Source organism: Dreissena polymorpha, chromosome 13, assembly GCF_020536995.1.
Source record: "Dreissena polymorpha isolate Duluth1 chromosome 13, UMN_Dpol_1.0, whole genome shotgun sequence".
NCBI lineage: Eukaryota > Metazoa > Mollusca > Bivalvia > Myida > Dreissenidae > Dreissena > Dreissena polymorpha.
The window spans coordinates 5,055,715-5,076,052 of NC_068367.1; the positions used below are offsets into that span (position 1 = coordinate 5,055,715).

Consider the following 20,338-nt stretch of genomic DNA (forward strand, 5'->3'; position numbering starts at 1 on the left):
CTTTTTTGATATCATGCTGACATATTTTGTCAAAGACTAAGGTGATTCCTGCAGCTTGTTGTTTCATTGACTTACTGTTAACTATATACGCATTTGGCTCACATTGGAGTTATGCATTCAATTAACATTAACCATATTCTTGAATGGTAATGCATAATGTCTACTCAATTGTTTACCAAATACAGCGTCTGACATGAGCTGACCAAGTATTAGTTCATATTGTGACGAGCAGACCGTAAGGTCTTAGGTTTGTCTACAGCAATTCCTTAACAACTGAGTCATTTCATGATGTTCAATGTATTATCTGGTGGTTCTTAAACTCCATGTTAAACCTATTTGATCTAGTCGAACGATTCTTTATCTGTTCATTGTCCTAGAGTGTATTGGTATGCGTCATAGGTTCGAAGAGATAATTATCAAGTGTGATGTTGAATTGCATTCAAAGTGTAAATAACTTTAACAAGCAAGCATCGTTATGAGAGACTATAAAGACCATATGTTAATATAAACCCTTAATTTCTTGTATTAATTTTATTTCTATTGATAATTCACTGAAAGTCTTGTAAAGGAATAAATACAATTGCAAATCGAGCAATAATATCTCGCTTAGTACCAAGTAGTTCGGCACTTCCGGTCGACCTGCTCTGACGGTTCAAGGTGGTCCTCAAGTGGGTTCATTGACTTCATGCTGTCACGAACCTGTATCAAAATAAGTATCATACTCATATTTCAAAATAAATCGACTAAGAGTAAATAAAAAGTTCTTGAATTGTGTCATTGCGTACATAATATTGCTTGCTAAATAATGTAGTACCTAAACGATGCTTCTAATTTAAATTAAAAAATATATACGTATTTCATAAGTGTAATGACTGAAGCAACACATTTGTGTATCAACATAATATCCATATGCGTGGTTTCAATACATCGAACTCGGAGCTTCACTTCCTGAATAAGTGTTAATTTTGGTGGATGCTTTTTAGCTCTACTGGCCGAAGACCTGAAGAGTTTATGTCATGGCGTGGTGTCCGTGCGTGCGTTAGACTTTTTCTTGTTTACGCGAAAAAGTCCACAGTTTTCATCCGATTCTTTTCAAAATTGTTTAGTGTCTTTATATTAATGAGGACTCAACCCCTATTGAAAATGGGTTACATCAGAGTAAAAAGTCCAGAATTATCTCCCCTTGAATTTGAGAAAATTGTGAAATAAGGCTCGTTTACGGAATAAAGTCAACAGTTTCCATCCAAGCATTTCCCAACTTGCACAGTGTCTTTATCTGAATGATGAGTCAAACCCTATTGAAAATGAGCAATATCGGAGTTATAAGTCCAGAATTATCTCCCCTTGAATTTGAGAAAAAAATGAAAATCTATTACATTTTGCCATAACTTTTGCAATATTGAAGAGAGCAACTTCATATTTGGCAAGCATGTGTATCTCATGGAGCTGCACATTTTGAGTGGTGAAAGGTCAAGGTTAAGGTCATCCTTCAAGGTCAAAGGTAAACAAATCAAAGCGGCGCAGAAGGGGACAAAGTGTTTCCGACAAAAACATTTCTTGTTTGTTTACATATAAAGTTCTATCCTTTTGAAACTTCAACGGATGTTTTATATCATCAAGGGCCAGAACCCCATTGAGAGTAAAGAAAATTTGTCCAACTTATTGCTGAAAAGGAGCCATTTAAAGTTTAAATTTTACGTTTTTTCTTGTTTATGCGATAAATTTCCCATTTTGGGTATGTTTATCTAAATCTTACTCAGATTGTTCATACTATCAAGGGCTTGAGCTTTATTGATTCCAGCCAGTAGAGCGATTCAGGCCCTCATGGGCCTCTTGTTTTTAAGTGCCATCTTATATATCAATAGCAATCATTTAATATAAACATATACCTTCTCCACTTCAAGGAACACGCGAAGGACATTTCTTCCCGCCAACTTTTGCAGGTCAAGGTCACTCCAGCCTCGTTTCACCAGCTCGGCAAAGAGCTCAGGATAGAAAGAGACATTCTCCAAACCAATTGGGAACCTATTTATATACATATTTAAATTATAAGTATTACTTATTCTTTGAAAATGTGTTTTTGTTTATTTATTATAAATGTATGTATATATTTATTTTTTATTAATTAATTAATTGAAGAAAAAACAACAACATAATGTCACGTATTTAGTAATGGCAATTAACGAAACACTAGAAAAACAACGCCACAATAATGTGTCGAAACATATACAGTAGCAATTTACATACTTATATACGGTTGGACTTTTTAATTGACGCATACTACGTAATGTTCACTCTACAATAATAATGATCTATGTTAAATAGCTGTTCCAAAGTTTTAAAATTTAACCTATTTCACTGATATGTAATAAAATGATTTGTATTGGGTATGCTGCTTCGATAATTATTTCTTAAAAAAAGAAAATGTTGCCATCAATAAATTGAACAATCAATGACATTATTGAATGACCCACTGAGACGCTACAGGAGCTTACATGATCAGAATCAAGTGATGAAATCCACGTTTCTTTGTTGCATGTTTTCTAAGCGTTGACCTTATTTCAGGCCTTTAAAATGCACTTTGAGAACACTGATAGAATATTAATTGTGTCTATATCGTCAGGTGAATGTGATTTTTTAAATAAATAAAGAATTTCCAAAGTTTTCCAGAAAAGTACCGTATACGCTGGTTATATTTATTCAGATGGATGCATATACGTTTAATCCAATAAGCTTTGGGACAATTTACAAAGCTTTCTATATAAATCATTTTAAACCGCAAATTTTATTTTCTTGTATAATTTGATCACGTTAAATCCTGTCGGGTTTCTCCTTCCAAACAAATTTGAAACTTTGATTTTAATGTTTCTATTTCACTTTCATCTGCTCTTTCTAAAATGGCAAATGGGTATATAAGGTTTGAAATGAAAACCTTTTAATTTCGAATTTTCATATAAGGAAAATATTCAATGCTTTCCGTTTAAGTAAACAGCGTTGAAATTCCACAATTTTATAACATATATTGTGTTCAGCCTTTACATATGTGTTGTTGTACATTGTTATCCAAAAAATTTCGCGCTTTCAAAGTCCCAATCAAACTTTTTATGTTGAAACAATGTTACATTCCTGCTTATAAGTGCACCTAACTTCACAACAGAACATTTATTGTTATTTAATTATAAAGATCATACAGTGAAACACATCTCAATGCTGATATTTTAATATTCAAATGATTTTTACTGCAGCGGGAATCACCTATATCTTATATAATTAGCCAGACATTCAATGCATTTGATAAACATATAAAGGGATAACCTTACCTTAATCCGTGTTTAATGGCGAGAAATTCAGAAAAATACCCATTATTAAGTACACAAGATTTTGTCTAACTTTAAAATAAATCACCCACTGTATTAGAAATTGGCTTAATCCATTCGAAACATTTTTTCATAAAGTTATGGTCTAAGCTATCAAACGCTTTTTGAAAATCATGGCAACTGATCAATCTTGTTTTAATGCAATCGTTTACTTTATCAATTACTTCATTCGCAATAATAAAGTTTCTCCCATTTATCTCTCTTTTATGCGTTTGATCCGTGTGTATAAGTTTTTTAATTTAAAGGTTGTATTCTATTAGCTACAGGTTAGCTGGACATTTTATAGTCAAAATAAAACAAAAAGACTGGCTGCCTATAATCTATAAATACAACATCTTTATTTGTTTGTCAAAGTGGAATAACACCTTGTGCTTGAAGTTTGGTTAACTTTCATGTTTCAAAGGAATAATGAATCGAACTGAAAATATGTTTTTAAGTCGGTTCTAAAGAGTTTATCATTGTTCATGTATGCTTGGACACATTTATATTCGTACCAATGGTCGGGAATTGTTATCAATTATCCAAATTCAATTAATCGTTTTTTTCTTGGTCCAAAATAACGTCTATTTAATAAAGTAAAGCGTAATATTGTTTAACAAGTGTAAATTGTACCAAAATAACATGTGCACACTTGGTAATACTGTTAAGATACAATTGAATGTACCTTACCTGTATTAAAATATGCATAAAAATATTAGAATGGCCTTGTCATACAGTCAAAATAATCAAGTGTTTACCTGTGTTTGTGACCTACATTAAATCCACTTGAGATCAATGTTAAGAACAAAAAACTTTTTTCAAACAATTGTTTGTTGTTATTGTGTTGTTGTTGGGTTTGTTTTCTCTCCAAGACACTATATGGAAAGACATATTGATACAAATAAAAAGAGATGACTTACGAGTCTGCTCCGTCATAATCACCTCCCACGCCCACGTGGTCTACTCCAATCAAGTTTTTAATGTACTCAATATGATCTAAAATCAAAAAGCATTTACTACAAATGTATTCGTTGAGAAAAGGCTTTATTATTTCTTGTTTTTGTTGTTTATAGTTCAATATAAAATAATGGTCCCAAATGGTTAACGGCTAAGCATTAAAGGCAAGTTGTTAAACAAATACAGCAAAAACAAACAAAAAACGTGTGAGGACCCTTCACACTGGCTTTAAATACATGTATATATGATTAATAACCGAGTTTATGCCAATCACACGCCCTCAAAGGGTTGAGGGTAAAAAACTTTATGGATCCTTATTTGTATGTGGTGCGTGGTAGCCATGTTCCAACGATAACTGTACAATTAAGCCCCGGTAAAATTAATGCTTTTAATACTAACACAAACTGAGATTCGGCTTCGCCGTGATGCATACCTGCGACATCTGTTAGTTCGGTCGTGGGTTTGTTGTTCGGTGAACACACAACAAACGGTGTGTAGAAATTCACCATAACAACGCCACCATTTTCTCTCTGCAGGACAAAATTTGACCACGTAAACAAACACAAAAGTAATCTTTAGTTAGATCATGTAAATGACAAGTGGACAATTGCTGAACAACAAACAAAGAGATGCAAGAAATGCATGTAAAATGTTAAGAGGGTGTATTAGTGACACGCTTATAACTCGATAGGTACCATGCTTATTAAATAATTCAGTTTCTTATTATTTGGAAATACATTTTTGATTGCAAATAATTGAAATTTTCAAAGTATATGGTCGCGCATCTTCGGCTCCAACCTCAATATGTATTTACGCTTTACAGTTGCTGGTAATCCAACTTAATACACGGAGGCAATAAGCAATGACGATCGCTCTAGAATTGAATTAAGCGAACCTTATACAGAACAACCTCTTTCTTTGCAATAACGTTCACCTTACCGTCTTGAGTAGTACGTCATCTTGAACGTTTCTGTAGTGGTTACACAGTCTGAATGCGGACGAGTGCGTGAACAAAACAGGCGCACGTGTCAGACTGAGTACGTCTAACATGGTCTTCTTGGCCACGTGCGCGAGATCTACTATCATTCCCAGTCGGTTCATCTCCAGGATCACTTTCTGAATCGATTTTTTTTAGCAGATTGCGATCAAATGAGCATAGTAGTATCGTGGCTACGTATAAATAATTCTTATAAAATATGACAAGAGATTTCATTGTACAGTTCATTATATATCGATAGAAAAAGGACACAATATAAAAAAAATGAACATAAAACATAGCTGAAATGTCGCTAACGGTACTGGACGAAAATAATGCTTTTGTATTAACCGCTTAAAGCTAGCGTTAGTTGGTTCATAGTTTTGTATAAACCGCTTAAAGCTAGCGTTAGTTGGTTCATAGTTTTGTATTAACCGCTTAAAGCTAACGTTAGTTGGTTCATAGTTTTGTATTAACCGCTTAAAGCTAGCGTTAGTTGGTTCATAGTTTTGTATTAACCGCTTAAAGCTAGCGTTAGTTGGTTCATAGTTTTGTATTAACCGCTTAAAGCTAGCGTTAGTTGGTTCATAGTTTTGTATTAACCGCTTAAAGCTAGCGTTAGTTGGTTCATAGTTTTGTATTAACCGCTTAAAGCTAGCGTTAGTTGGTTCATAGTTTCACTGAGTGCCTAGTAACGCATGTGACTGAACGCCTTATAATGACTCTACATACTTTACAACAACAAAGTGTGTGCTTGTTTAAAGCCTCAATATCAAGTTTCGTAGTAGTATTAGATGCAACTTTGAAAATCACGTACGTTCTGTTTTCATGACGTTTACGTTTATTATTAAGATTTAAGATTTAATTATTTAACATTTGGGTTATACAATATTCTCAAGAGGATACTGTATACTTGCATTATCAAAATAAAACGTATTAAACAATTTATAAACATTTGAATAAAAATATGTTTTAAACAATGCCTTAAATTATATCAAAACGTACACTTTTTCTTAAAGTCATGAGTAACACTTGGGTCTGATTTTCTGGTCAAAGATTGTAAACGGGGAATACAACTACAACGTTACTTTTCCAAAATCTGTTAACCCGTTCAGGACCGTTCCGTTGTATGTTGGCTCATCTACGTGCCAGTTGTCTGCCCTTGAAACTCAAGAAACATTATATGAGTCGCGTTTTGAGAAAACTGGGCATAATGCATGTGCGTAAAGTGTCGTCCCAGATTAGCCTGTGCAGTCCGCACAGGTTAATCAGAGACGACACTTTCCGCTGTTATGGTATTTTTCGTTTGAAGGAAGTCCCTTCTTACCGAAAATCTTGTTTAGGCGGAAAGTGTTGTCCCTGATTAGCCTGTGCGGACTGCCCATTATGCCCAGTTTTCTCAGAACGCGACTCATATATTTATATATTCAACATATGCTATGTTTTATTAGCTGTGTGTGAAATATTGTTGTTAATTAAATTCAAAAGATTTTTATCAGAAAGTCTTTGTTTAAACATGTCATGTAACAGATAATATTGTTTTCTAAAACAATTCATTCTTAACCATAATTGTTTAACTGGTAGTTTGTCAAGTATGAAATCTGTCAAATATATTGCTGTGATAAATAGCACGCTAAAACGCTTTTAATTTATCATTTAATATATCTGAAACGACTCATCCATAATATTAAAGCATCGCTGACATCGACTTTAACCTATTGACTTTTAAATTGAAAAGGAGAATAATTAGTTTGAACTACCAAGGAGTGTTACAGCTGTGAGTGACGGTCATGTAGCGCACACCTAACTCATAGTACATGCGCAGTGCTCCCAAACTGCTGTCGATGGAGTGGCCGCCTTCAAGGCCTATCATACTCGCTATCTTGCCCGCTTGGAAGGCCTTCATCACATCTAAAGTGAATGTTTAAAACATGCAAATTCTATTTCATGTAAATAAACAGCAATTATCTAAAATATTGTTCCATGATTAACTAGTTGTTTCTTAAATATCCCCACCATACAACGACACTAATACAATGATTCACATGCTATCATTTAAATTGAAGGAGTAAAGGGGAAAAGAGCACAAAGAACAATAAACATGTACTCATTTCCTGCGGATACGTAAGTTCACAGAGAAACTCGTGATTCATAATTACCAATAAATGCTTACAGTGATGATTTTGGAATATTTAAAAACTTGTTAACCTTGTTTTCATATTTCATTGAATTTGTGTGCTTTCTTTATAGAATTTCGTTTACATTGAGAATATATCACACAAAACATCCATACGATCATGCCTAGAATTGTGACAGTGTTAGAACAATATTAATATGGGGACGTTTGTCATCCCATTTTGCTTATACATTGTCTTGTGAACTCACAAATGCGCTGGAAAGAAATAGCGAACTAGTAAAACGTCTTAATTATATTAAACGTGCTTGTTAAGTAATGGAAGTGTTCATGCTTTATATTTGAGATGAACCTGTAGACAGTTTTCTATCTTATTGGTGCATGGTCATTAGTGTGTTCACATTAAAAGGCTGACTTAATTTTATAAGTTCTGAAAACAGGCTCTTTCTTCGGCTTTCAAATATTCAGAAATACTGTTACGTTATTTTATCATTTGAATGACAATACTGATTTTGATATTTGATTGTTCCATTCAAGTTCCAAAGCTATATGTTCTTCGTAACGTGCCTTAAAATCCCTCGAAAAGACCACTGCAATCCAGAAAAATAACGGACCGGAGAAAACGTGAGATATAACCAATACGAACAAATCGCTAAACGAGTTCCAGATGTCGTATTTAAATATGCGCTGACCTTGACAACCAATCAATTATATGTTATGCATTGATTGTATTTGAAAGAGATATTATGCGAACCATCGGCTTTATCGACGAACTGGAATGTTTCTGGGTAGCGCGTTATGAACTTTTTGATGACGTCAAGTTGTTCCAGTGTTTGGCGCACTACGTCGTGATACTGAGCTTGGCATGTGACCCAGCAAGACCAAAACTAAAATGCATAATATTTTCCATTTACATCAAGTACATGTATAATTAGTTTGGTTTGATTAAAACACTTTCAAGCACTATATTCTATGAAAGTCCACTAAATCGTTATACATCATATAATTGCATTGTATTGGCTAGTGAAGTCTGATACATCATATGCCATAATCACGTAATAATCAGAGAAGTCTAACATTCTACCATGACAACTTCTTTTTGCAATTTTAACAAGCACAATCAATACTTATGTTGACTCAAGATCAATACTCGATTGTTTGTGTGTTGTTGATTTTTTTTATCAATTATCGTCATGTTCAGTTTTCCCTATTTAGTTTTTTTAAGTCATTTTCCTTCTTTGTCGACATTCTCTGGAATATCGAAATTTTATCATAAGCAAAAATTAGTACGGACGCAGAACCATGATCGGCCCAGATCATATTTAAACTAAGTTAACACACTGACTCAAACAATATGTATTTTGTGCTAACCTGTATGCCCAGAGCCATCTCACTTTTAGATCTAGACTTACCTGTCCTCCAAGCATTCCTTTACGCAGCTTGGGTATGTCAACTTGAGAGAGAACCTTACCCCAGACCAAATCCAGGTTCGAGTCTAACTCTACACTATACACAGAGTCGTTGGCGAAATATGCGTATTGCTCGGCCAGGTCGTTGTGGCTATGTGATACGGAAAATTTAACCCATGTATGCCTAGTGGACTCTCCCATCCTTCTAAATTGGATCAATTTATTCCCAAAATTAGGGATGTCTAGTATATTTATTTCTATGTATAGAATATTTCTTACAGAAATTCCTTTAAACAAACAGCGCAGACCCAGATGAGACGCCGCATCAAGCGGCGTCTCATCTGGGTCTACGCTGTTTTCCAAGTTCTTTTTTCTAGACGCTAGGCATAAATGGTTTAAAGTACAGAATTTGGTAATACTTTCACTATAATTTTTTTTAATTGACAATACAATCTAAAGGCCAAATAGGGTCATCACAGGACTCAATTGAAAGTCATTTGACGAAAACAACTATTAGTTCAAATGATCGCTTATGACGAAATTCCAGCATATCGTTATTGAAAATCGTTATTAAAATATGTGAACATTTAAGAAAGACTTTTCAATAACGATACGCTGGCATTTCGTCTAAAACGATAACACATTTATGTATTTTCACCGCATTTTTTTTTGTTCTATCGCAACAAGAAAAAACTATTGTGCACATAATTGATAATTTATATAAGTGTTACATATTGATTGAAATAAAACAATAATTTTGTGAATTTAAAAATCACGATTTCGACATTAATATTACCAAATAACTTTAAATAAGGAGGTCGAACGCTCCCAAAATGCCTTACCCATCAATAAGAGGGTATGATTGAAGCACGCATTTCGCCCTGTCGAGATCCGGATTGGTGGAATCCCTACGCGGAACGCAGTGTGCTAGGTGTGTCGCTAAAAGAGCATCAACATTACTGAAAACTGTGTACTGAAATATCAATAATAATATCAAACACCGGTGGTTTGCTTAAAAAGAAACGAAAAACCTGACAACATTGTGTTTGGTATGTACCTGAAAGTGAAATGAAAACACTGAGCACTGTATGTTAGATGGGTTGCGGAAGTAGCAAATACAACACTGAACCCAGTTTGATTGGTCGGTTGTTGAAAGGGAAATGAAAACACTGAGCACAGTATGTTAGATGGGTTGCGGAAGTAGCAAATACAACACTGAACCCAGTTTGATTGGTGGGTTGTTGAAAGGGAAACGAAAACACTGAGCACAGTATGTTAGATGGGTTGCGGAAGTAGCAAATACAACACTGAACCTGGAGTGACTTGTAGGGTTGTTGAAAGAGCAAAGACAAACTCAAAACAGTTTGGTGGATTGATTGCTAAAAACAACAAAACAATGAACACAGCAATAAAAACACTAAAAAAGTGATACTGAGCATAGTATCCTATGTGGGTTACTGAAAGAGTTACGAATACGGTATTCACGGTGTGGATCTGAAATAGCATCCACAACACTCAACAACGTGTTCTCAGTTGGTTTATGAAAGATCATCGACAACACTGAACAATGTGTGCTTAGTTGATTTGTGAAAGATCAAAGAAAACACTGAACAACGTGTGCTCAGTTGGTTCATGAAATAGCATCGACAACACTGAACAACGTGTGATCAGTTGGCTTATGAAATAGCATCGACAACACTTAACAACGTGTACTCAGTTGGTTTATGAAAGAGCATCGACAACACTTAACAACGTGTACTCAGTTGGTTTATGAAAGAGCATCGACAATACTGCACAACGCGTGCTCAATTGGTTTATGAAACACTGAACAAATAGTGCTGGTTGAGTTGAAAGATCAAACAAATGCATACAATGTAGAAGGTGGGATACGAAAGAGCAATGAAAACACTGATCAGGGTTCAGACGTAATATGCTGAAACCTAAATCACTGTTTAAATTAAACAAGAAATTTATTTAAAATAGATATACGGCGTTGATTGTTGTTGTGGTTGATGAAAGACAAAGAGTTATATCAATGAGACAGTAAATGCCTTTTTCTGAACAGTTCTTAGCAGATTCACATGCAAATCAATTACGTTGCGCCAGATTTCGTGGTTTATTTCGCATTTAATATTAGATATTATTAACGATATATCTATAGATATAAAACAGAAATACAAAAGAAGAATGGAAATTAAATGAAAATATACGCGTCAACGGACCTCACACGCATCAACCGTACATATTTGAAATATTAATAAGCGCGTTCTTCAAACAGACATGTTGTAGTGGTTTTCCGGACATTCGATTCGATTGTTTATAGTATCGCGAATCATCGCGCTCATGCATAATAAATTGGTCGCTATGGTGGAATAATTCTTAATAATCAAAACTTTTACTTGTCATGGAATTATTGAAAACAAGAAATATCTTTTTAAAAAGCTATACTGCGTTGATTGTAGTTGGAGTTGGTGAAAAGTAAAGAGTTCAATGAATGAGATCAAAGATAGCGAATGTCTTTTTCTGTGCAGTTCTTAGGTGCATCACACGCAGTACGGGATGTTACGCGGAGTTTTCGCGGCTTATTTTATATTCTTACATATTGCTGGTCATAAACATACAGATACAAAACAGAAAACCAAAAGAAGAAGTGTCCGTACATATTTTAAACATTTATACGCGCGTTCTTCGAACGAACCTGTTTTAGTGGTTTATCGGGCATTGCTATTTGATCCGATTATTAACAGTTTCGAGAATCATCGCACTCATGCTTTATACATTAGTCAATATGTTGGAGTAATTCTTGTTAAATTAATCAAAAATAATATTTATCATGGCATTGACATACCATAATTATATCGCTGAATATCTTCATTTTACATATTTCTGGTCTAAAGAAAATTCCAGTTCACCTAGTTCACGCGATAGTGTCTATTTATAACGATTATTTTACTTGCCGCGAACTGACCCTGATACTTAGCGGGTTGGAATGCAATGTATTAAAGTTAGGCCACTCTTCCACTGCCGGAACGACGGCTTTTTTAAAACTTTAAACTTTTACATGTTAAATGTTTAATTTCGAAAACAATTTAAAATGGTTGGGCCAAAACGAATATCAGGATAGTGAAAAACGATATTTTATGAACTTAAATATACTAGTACACTGACAGGAATATGGAAGTAATTACAAAATATGAGATCATAGCCTTTAAGTTCAAACGCACTGGCGCTGGCAATCCTCTGAAAATAAAAGGTGCACGCACAAACTGTATTGATGTCAAGAGTTGAGGTTAAAACTGTTCTATCTATCAATCTTTTTTATGAGAGATAAAATTGTTTCATGCTGAACACGCAGTATAACAGAATTACAAAGACGCGTTCATGTTTTCAATGTTCTAGTGGTATGCTCAAATCAGCCAATGGAATAAATGAAGTGTATTCATTCGTGTCTAGCCGCGGGAATGGTCAGGTAAGGTCAAAAGTGACTTTAAACAGCTATGCCGAAAAACTATTTTCGCGTTGTAGAATATGCACGTATTACCATTCCCTGCGCGGTCATTGTTATCCAGCAGGTATCGATTGCTCATCGTGTGACCAGAAGCATTTGACGTCAGTATCAGCAGCAACACCAATGACTTCATCATACTGTTATTTAAAATAAAATTGACATCATTTTATCAACAATTCTTATCTTAAACAAAACCGTACACCAAAGATTAAAACCTGTTAGCTTGATTGACGGTTAAAGTAAATGTTTGTAGAATATTTTTGGTACATAGCCTGATATCGATGCAACATCTTCAGTCGAATTTCACAATAACACCCCTGCTATCAATCACTAGGATATGATTAACCGATTTATGCCTAGTGGACTCTCCCATCCTTTTAAAGTGGATCAATTTATTTACAAAAGTAGGTATGTTAAGTATATTTATTTCTATATTTAGAATATTTCTTACAGAAATTCATTTAAGAAAACAGTGCAGACCATGACGCTGCATCATGCGGCGTCTCATCTGGGTCAACGCTGTTTGCCAAGTCATTTTTTCTAGACACTAGGCATGAATGGTTAAATACCATGCTGAATACTGTTATTTTGATGTGTGTCTTCTATACAAATTGAAATAATTTGCAAGTAACAAAAGCTTACCTTTCTTAGTTCCACTTAAGTGTGCACCTAGGTCTGACGAGTATCTCCAGACGTCGTCCAAGTGACACAAGGAAAAGGTTATCTCTTTCTGTGACCTTGAAGATAGGAATCGAGATGGTTTGGGGAAGATTGTGGTACCAAAATAAGCTTCCCGTTTGGCAGTATAAATTTGCATTATGATAAGTACTCCCTAACACGGCAATTGGTCCTGAACGCGTATTTACGGTTTAATTAGGAACGTACAACATGCATTTTCTAGACTCTTCAAGATTATTTTCCAGACTAGCCCATTTCCATTTTACAATTAGTCTAGTTTCTTTTTTAAGACTAGTCTAGTTTATTTTTAAGAATAGTCTAATTTATTTTTTATAAACTCTCCCCCCCCCCCCCATTCACTTGCGTGACCTAGTCGCCTCGTTTAACCTATGTATATCATATTTTAGAGTCAAACAAGTTTCGAATATTAGTACCTCGCTTGGGACGTAAAAAGTCATATATTTCTACTTCGTACTTACTACAGTCAATTACTGACTATTACAGGAAGGCCTTATTATAGGCAGATATGGACACTGTCGAGTCCATTTACTGGGAAGAACCAGTTCTTGGTGTCTATGGAGGAGATAATGAGAACGCTCCCCGAGTAGGGAGTGAACCTACGAACTCCCGGTCGCTAGGCGGACACCTCATCCGCTACACCACCGCGACCTCAGTGTAAATGTGTATCATATGTCAAGGTCAAAGCAATCAGCGGAAATGCAATAAAGTAATGGGTTGGTCTCCATTTAGTAGCTTTTCATAAGCGGGTATGTTGTGAATTACAAGTGCTGGTAGTAAATATTAATTACATACATAATCAGGGACGACACCTTCCGCCTAAATTGGATTTTTAGCAAGAAGATACTTCATTTAAACGAAAAATGTCATTAAGGCGGAAAGTGTCGTCCCTGATTAACCTGTGCGGACTGCACAGGCTAATCTGGGACGACACTTTACGCACATGCATTATTCCCAGTTTTCTCAGAACAAGACTCAAATTATCATGAGGCACATGCTATCTCTCGTAGTTATTGTTCTTCTTAATTGAATTCATTGTCAAATGTTTAGGGAGCATCACTTCATCACAGACTGACATCAAAAGTGGCAGAATTATTTTGCATTAAGAACATAATGTCTCAACATGATTAACAAGGAAAATCTCTAGTTCTGTGTACAGAAAACTTCTACACAATGTATATTACACGAACTTACTCCTTTAGCTGCACGCAATCGCCGTATTGCGTTAGAAATATAGTTACTAACACGTAACAAAATATGATTTGATAATTGTTTAACCCTAAATACATGTTCGCTTCCAAAATTACTTTTCGAATACGCAACATTTCTTAGGTCGGAAAAAGAATATTATTTTGCATGTGTACCTTGGTTTTATTTCACCGCCATGATATTTGAGTTATACACTTTTTATTAAAATTTATTTTCCAAAACGTCATGTTTTTACAGTTCCTTGTTACTGGGATAGATGGTACAATCCAAATAGTGAAGTGTTAGCGAGAATAATACTAAAGGGTATCACAGATGTCGAAGACAAAATGAGTTCTTGTGGATTTCGCGGGAATTTTCGTCAGGTAATTGTATGTTTCTACAGTGATTCATTTACCTTCGGTATAAATCGTGACTTTTGTCTGCGATTGAATACGTCCCTCTCTTGATGTATCGTGGGGACATCCCGGGCGGGCGGATCAGCTGTAAGGCGGCACATCCCGGGCAGACAGATCAGCTGTTAGGCGGCACATCCCGGGCGGGCGGATCAGCTGTAAGGCGGCACATCCCGGGCAGGCAGATCAGATATTAGGCGGCACACCCAGGGCGGGCGGATCAGCTGTTAGGCGGCACATTCCGGGCGGGCGGATCAGCTGTTAGGCGGCACATCCACGGCGGGCGGATCAGCTGTTAGGCGGCACATCCCGGGCGGGCGGATCATCTGTTAGGCTGCACATCCCGGGCGGGCGGATCAGCTGTTAGGCGGCACATCCAAGGCGGGCGGATCAGCTGTTAGGCGGCACATCCAAGGCGGGCGGATCAGCTGTAAGGCGGCACATCCCGGGCGGGCGGATCAGCTGTAAGGCGGCACATCCCGGGCGAGCGGATCAGCTGTTAGGCGGCACATCCCGGGCGAGCGGATCAGCTGTCGGCCCGAAAATACTTTTTGCTCTTTTTAGGTCGTAACGTTTTCATCGAATCTTGATCCAACTTTCCATCAGTGTTTGTTCACAAAAAGAAGAAGCCAAGTTCGATAACCAGCTAGTTGGACACCTTGCACTTCAGAGTAATTGCCCATTATTTCTGATTTAAAAACAAAGGAAGAAAAATTCGCCGTTTCCACTTTTTTAACCTACAGTATTCATCTTAACCCAACTGTATGGCGATGTTAATTGGCAAACAGAGGCCAAGTTGTATAACCTGACGAATCGTGCAAGGCACTTCAAATTTATTGCCCTTGGAAGTGTAATAATAAAGTACGCATTTGTCTCGTGATGCATTCGTTTAACGAGCCGTTATTGCATCATTGAAACAATACAATTTAAAGAGTCGACACACTCATATATGCATGACCGTAAACTAACAGACCTTGTTCATTATATTGCTTCAAGTATTAAGAATTGTTAAATTACATATCGTTATTTAACATCAATTTATAGTAACCGTTTGATAAATTGGTATGCTTTCCGACGTATGCACTTTACCCTTATGCAGTTTTAGATGTCTTCTAATCGTCGGTACTGTATTTGTTAGAAACGTACGAGAATTGCTCTATGAAACATTCAATATCTTCTATTCTTTACTATAGTTAACAAATTGACCCTCTTGGGCTTTATCAAAAAATAAAAATGCCCCTTTATTGAAAGAAAATAGGTCTTCAAGAGCAAGTACATGTTACCAATGCGAAGACAAGCACTTCTCTTGTGTTCCAACTGTATCACTACTTAGAGATAAGATATCTGCCTGAAATGTATTTATGGTGAAAACGCTCGTATTCTCGAAGAGCACTTTCATAACTAAGATGACGACCATATTGTCAGTGGGGGGCATGTTGGTTTTTATTTGTGTTTATAAATGTTGAAGCGGTAACAGATGGGGACTTTCAATCGGTGCTTGCCAGGCTTTATGCGCTCGAAGAAAAACAAGCATTTTCCGAGCAACGTTTCGCTGCGCTGGAAACGGAAAATATGTTGTCCCAGAAAAGAATCGCCGACTAAGAAAAGTACAAGACATTTTCCGAAAGAAGGGTCGCTGCGCTTGAAAGAAAAAACAGAAGAAATGATGCACTTGCTAATGTAATGAAACTGTTTGCACAACAAGCCGCGCTTGAAAACGACAAGAGACTGTCCGACAAAGCCACAACGAAAGGATTCGACAACACTCTGTCTGACGGATTATTTTCCTTGCTTGATAAGGGCAAAGTATTACCTAGCAGAAAAATGTCTTCTATTAAAAACGAATATGCAGTAACACCCAACCGGAGTGGAAATGATGATAGACACACGGAAACTGCGAATCGGTCAAAAGCTGGTAACGTTTCGTTATTTGTATTTTAATATTTGTTTCAATGAATGTTTACATCAATCTTTGCTTAACACAAGTACATATATGTATTGTGTTCGGATTTCTTAGCCTCTAACTATTATTAATGGTAGAACATAAAGTATTTAATAGAAAGCATTTTGGTGACTTTTGACTAATTTAAGGGACCTTTTCACGGATTTTGGCATGTATTGAACTTTCTCGTTAAATGCGTAATATTGATAAATGTAAACATGGGATCTAAAAAGCTTCACTAAAAAACAAGAATAAAATTTAAAAAATACAAAAAGTAACTCCCATCTGGGCTCGCACCACTGACCCCTGGAGTAAAAGTCTTACGCTTAGAACACTCGGCCATCCATGCTCATACAGTGAGTGATGTATTTTATACTTTCTATAAGATATCCTCGTAGTGTCACAAAATATAACGACAATAACAAAACTCTCCAAATTATTCAATCGTTCCACTTTGCAACGCTTTATAATTTCCAGGTTATTAAACCGTCAAAAGATGCATATAATGGATATTTTAGAGCATGGTAAATGTTCAGTATTACTGCTTCCACACAAATAGCATAACTACAACGAAAATTTGGGAATTTGTAATACTTTTTTTCAATTTTTTCGATCTACAATAACGTGAAAGGCCCCTTTAAAATCCTCGAGAATATTCAATACGAATATTTGAAACTATAGAAATTTCGTTGCAGTGCTTCAATCGGAACACAGACGATTTGTTGCAGAAGGGACTGTAGAATTTTCTGCAATAAAAACAGATCACCAAGAGCACATGGGCGTTAATCAGAACATACTGTTCGGCAATGTTCTCACGAATGAAGGAGGCGGCTACCATCCTAATCTCGGTGTATTCATAGCTCCACAATCCGGCGTTTACGTGTTCTCATCATCGATTATGACTAGCGTTAATGTAGAGCAATATGCTGCCATAGCAGTCAACGGAAACCTCGTCGCGCAGATTTATGGTCATTCAGACAATGGAAGACACGACCAAGGCAGTCAGACGGTTGTCATAAAGCTGAATGCTGGAGATGAAGTCGCTGTGCAAAGTACGCAATCAAATGGTGATGTCTGGGGGAATCAGTTTTCGTCATTCAGTGGCTGTTTAGTATGGCTGCAATAAAATAGTTACCGGCTTATGGAACATCTGTAGAATATCACTGGACCCGGGCAAATAAAACTAGTGAAGAAAATCAACTACGTGAGTTAGTTCCTAAAAATGTAAAACGTCATGTCGACCATATCCAGAATACAAATTCTTTAATGAAATGCAGTATACCCTATGTAGTTAGCTTATTTCAAGCGGTTAATTGATGTCTTTTTACCGGTAGATGAGTAAATACTAACCAAACCTCTTTGCAACTCACAGACCTTTAAATAAATGCCACACTTATGAAGATGATAATCTTTAAAATATATATTCTTCGTAGTATTAATTGCGCAGTTAATTATTAACTGATATATGTGCATACAGAAAATAACGTTTATATTTAATTAAGAATATAAACTAATTATCAAAATTATTAAATTTTAGTATAAATAAGATACATATTTTATCTATGCAAATTAGAATTTATCTGGTGGTTGCAAGGTATAAATCCGACTTTTGTGCGCTTTAAAACTTAAAAATTATCGCGTTTGTCGAAATGGACGTATACGTCTAGAAATCCTTCTTTCGGTTTTAAAAGCGGTATCGTTTGAAAAATAATAAATTACTTGCTTACTTGTCTATAGATTTACTGACAATTTTGCACACTTTCAAATTGCATCTTTATGTATTGATTAACATGTATTTTATTTCAAAGTCAGCGGCAAGGTTTGTGGCTTTAAATAACTCAACTACATTTACAAAAACTTGGTCGACTGCCGTCATTGAAACGTAGGTATCTTGTTTCAGAGGCAATTCCATTACAAATAAATCAAAGTGACACATATGGAGGAAAAAGTGCTGTTCTCAGGTGCCATATAATTCTCCACTTCCATGTACTAAACATTTAATTAATACTACAGCGCTCATGCAATCACTTCATTGAAAAGTGAATTTGAACGTGTTCTAAAACTAGGTTATCGCACAAGATCTGTTCATTATTTAAAGCAAACGTATGTATCGTATATAACGGATCGATACTTTATAATATTATAACAATTCTGAGAAAGCATGACTTAATGCACGTGCGTAAAGTGTGTCGTTCAAGATCTGCCTGTGGAGTCAGCTCAGGAGTATCAGGGAAATTACTTTACGAATTTATGAAATGTGTCCTTTAAATGAAGAATGATCTGATTTAAATCTGGTCTTGGAGGAAAGTATCGTCCCTGATAAGCATTTGCGGACTGCATAGGCTAATCTGGGACGATACTTTCTGCACGTGCATTAAAGGCCGCTTTCGATAGTGATGTTCAATTAAAATTGGAAAGTATGTGTTTTCTACGGAATACCGCTAATGCCACCGTGGTTACATATTAAAAATCCAGATCACGACAAGACGATAGTACGATGGCGACAATGCGATAGTACGATGGCGACAATGCGACAACGCGATAGTACGATGGCGACAATGCGATGGCGAAAGAGCGATAGTACGATGGCGACAATGCGATAGTCATATCGTACTGTCGCTATCGTATCATCGCATTGTCGCCATCGTACTATCGCGTTATCGTAGTGTCGTCATCGTATTATCGCATTGTCGCCATCGTACTATCGCACTGTCGCCATCGTATTGTCGCACTGTCGTCATCGTATTGTCGCACTGTCTTCATCGTATTATCTCACTATCGCAATCGTACTATCGCCATCGTATTGTCGCACTGTCGTCATCGTCTTATCGCATTGTCGCCATCGTACTATCGCGTAATCGTACTCTCGTCATCGTATTATCTTATTGTCGCCTCGTACTATCGCAATGTCGTCATCGTATTGTCGCACTGTCGTCATCGTACTATCGCATTGTCGCCCTCTGGATTTGAATGTGTAACCAGGATGACATTAACGGTATTCCGTAGTTTTCCGCCAAGTACAACAAAATTTAAATAGAAACTCCAGGCAAATGATTACACGGAACACATAATGAAGTACCCGGTAAAACCTATTATAGCGTACCGGGGTTTCCCGCGTATTAACATGTTCATTGTTATTATAATAGTTTATATGATGTACTCTAATTGTTTTAATTACGAGTATTATTGAAGATATTTCAAACACAATTAAATGTAAATAAAACGCATCCGTTATCAATTATCAGGACATGAATTCACGGTGATAATAAATCGAGTCATCGGCTATTGTTATGAATCTGATCGTTATCTTGCTAGTTTAATTGTACTTCGCAATATTTTATGTAATAAGAAGACAATAGACACTAACTGCGACTTTCTTTTAAACAGTTAAAGGGGTATAGTCTACCAACAACAACATCAGGACACATAATTTCTCTTCCAATCCCTTTTCTGCATATTGTATTACACTAACCTCGGTTTCGTTACGAATACATATATGCATGTATTCGTATTCTAATACTTTCTATTAAGTCTTTAGGTCTCGTCGGATATGACGACATCACAACCATCTCAAATGTTGACCTATAACCCGGCCCAGGGCCTTACGAGGGCCTTACGAAGCTTCGGCCAATACAAGTGGGATCTTGCATATGTACGCATCAATGACGGTTCGTTCTAGGAAAACTCATGCAGTCCGCACAGGCTAATCAGGAACGACACTCCCCATTGACTGGTTGTTCGTTTAGAAGAGACTTTCTT

At 36.2% G+C, this 20,338-nt stretch overlaps 2 protein-coding genes across 2 annotated transcripts; one reads left to right on the forward strand and one right to left on the reverse strand.

Moving 5' to 3' along the window:
- Positions 1-516: 516 nt before the first annotated feature.
- On the reverse strand, positions 517-13,073 carry LOC127855521 (dipeptidase 1-like). The gene is made up of 12 exons (XM_052391180.1): positions 12,983-13,073; positions 12,374-12,477; positions 9,675-9,771; positions 8,836-8,983; positions 8,178-8,310; positions 7,050-7,200; positions 6,378-6,450; positions 5,253-5,429; positions 4,747-4,843; positions 4,277-4,352; positions 1,890-2,025; positions 517-699 (listed from the first exon to the last, which is right to left on the reverse strand). Exons 2-12 carry the CDS (start codon positions 12,474-12,476, stop codon positions 607-609), a joined length of 1,284 nt encoding a protein of 427 aa, XP_052247140.1. The 5' UTR covers position 12,477; positions 12,983-13,073; the 3' UTR covers positions 517-606.
- A 2,933-nt stretch (positions 13,074-16,006) lies between these two features.
- Positions 16,007-17,775, forward strand: LOC127856592 (cerebellin-3-like). The gene is made up of 2 exons (XM_052392889.1): positions 16,007-16,552; positions 17,275-17,775. Exons 1-2 carry the CDS (start codon positions 16,321-16,323, stop codon positions 17,703-17,705), a joined length of 663 nt encoding a protein of 220 aa, XP_052248849.1. The 5' UTR covers positions 16,007-16,320; the 3' UTR covers positions 17,706-17,775.
- Positions 17,776-20,338: the final 2,563 nt, after the last annotated feature.

Excerpts from the sequence above, each read along its gene's own strand:
- LOC127855521 (XM_052391180.1), bottom strand. The coding sequence starts at position 12,476 with ATGATGAAGTCATTGGTGTTGCTGCTGATACTGACGTCAAATGCTTCT. Across the intron at positions 9,772-12,373 it reads CAATGACCGCGCAGGGAATG|CGACACACCTAGCACACTGC; the intron begins GTAATACGTGCA and ends ATGCTCTTTTAG. Across the intron at positions 4,353-4,746 it reads CGAACTAACAGATGTCGCAG|ATCATATTGAGTACATTAAA; the intron begins GTATGCATCACG and ends TTTTGATTTTAG.
- LOC127856592 (XM_052392889.1), top strand. The coding sequence starts at position 16,321 with ATGAAACTGTTTGCACAACAAGCCGCGCTTGAAAACGACAAGAGACTG. Across the intron at positions 16,553-17,274 it reads TGCGAATCGGTCAAAAGCTG|TGCTTCAATCGGAACACAGA; the intron begins GTAACGTTTCGT and ends ATTTCGTTGCAG.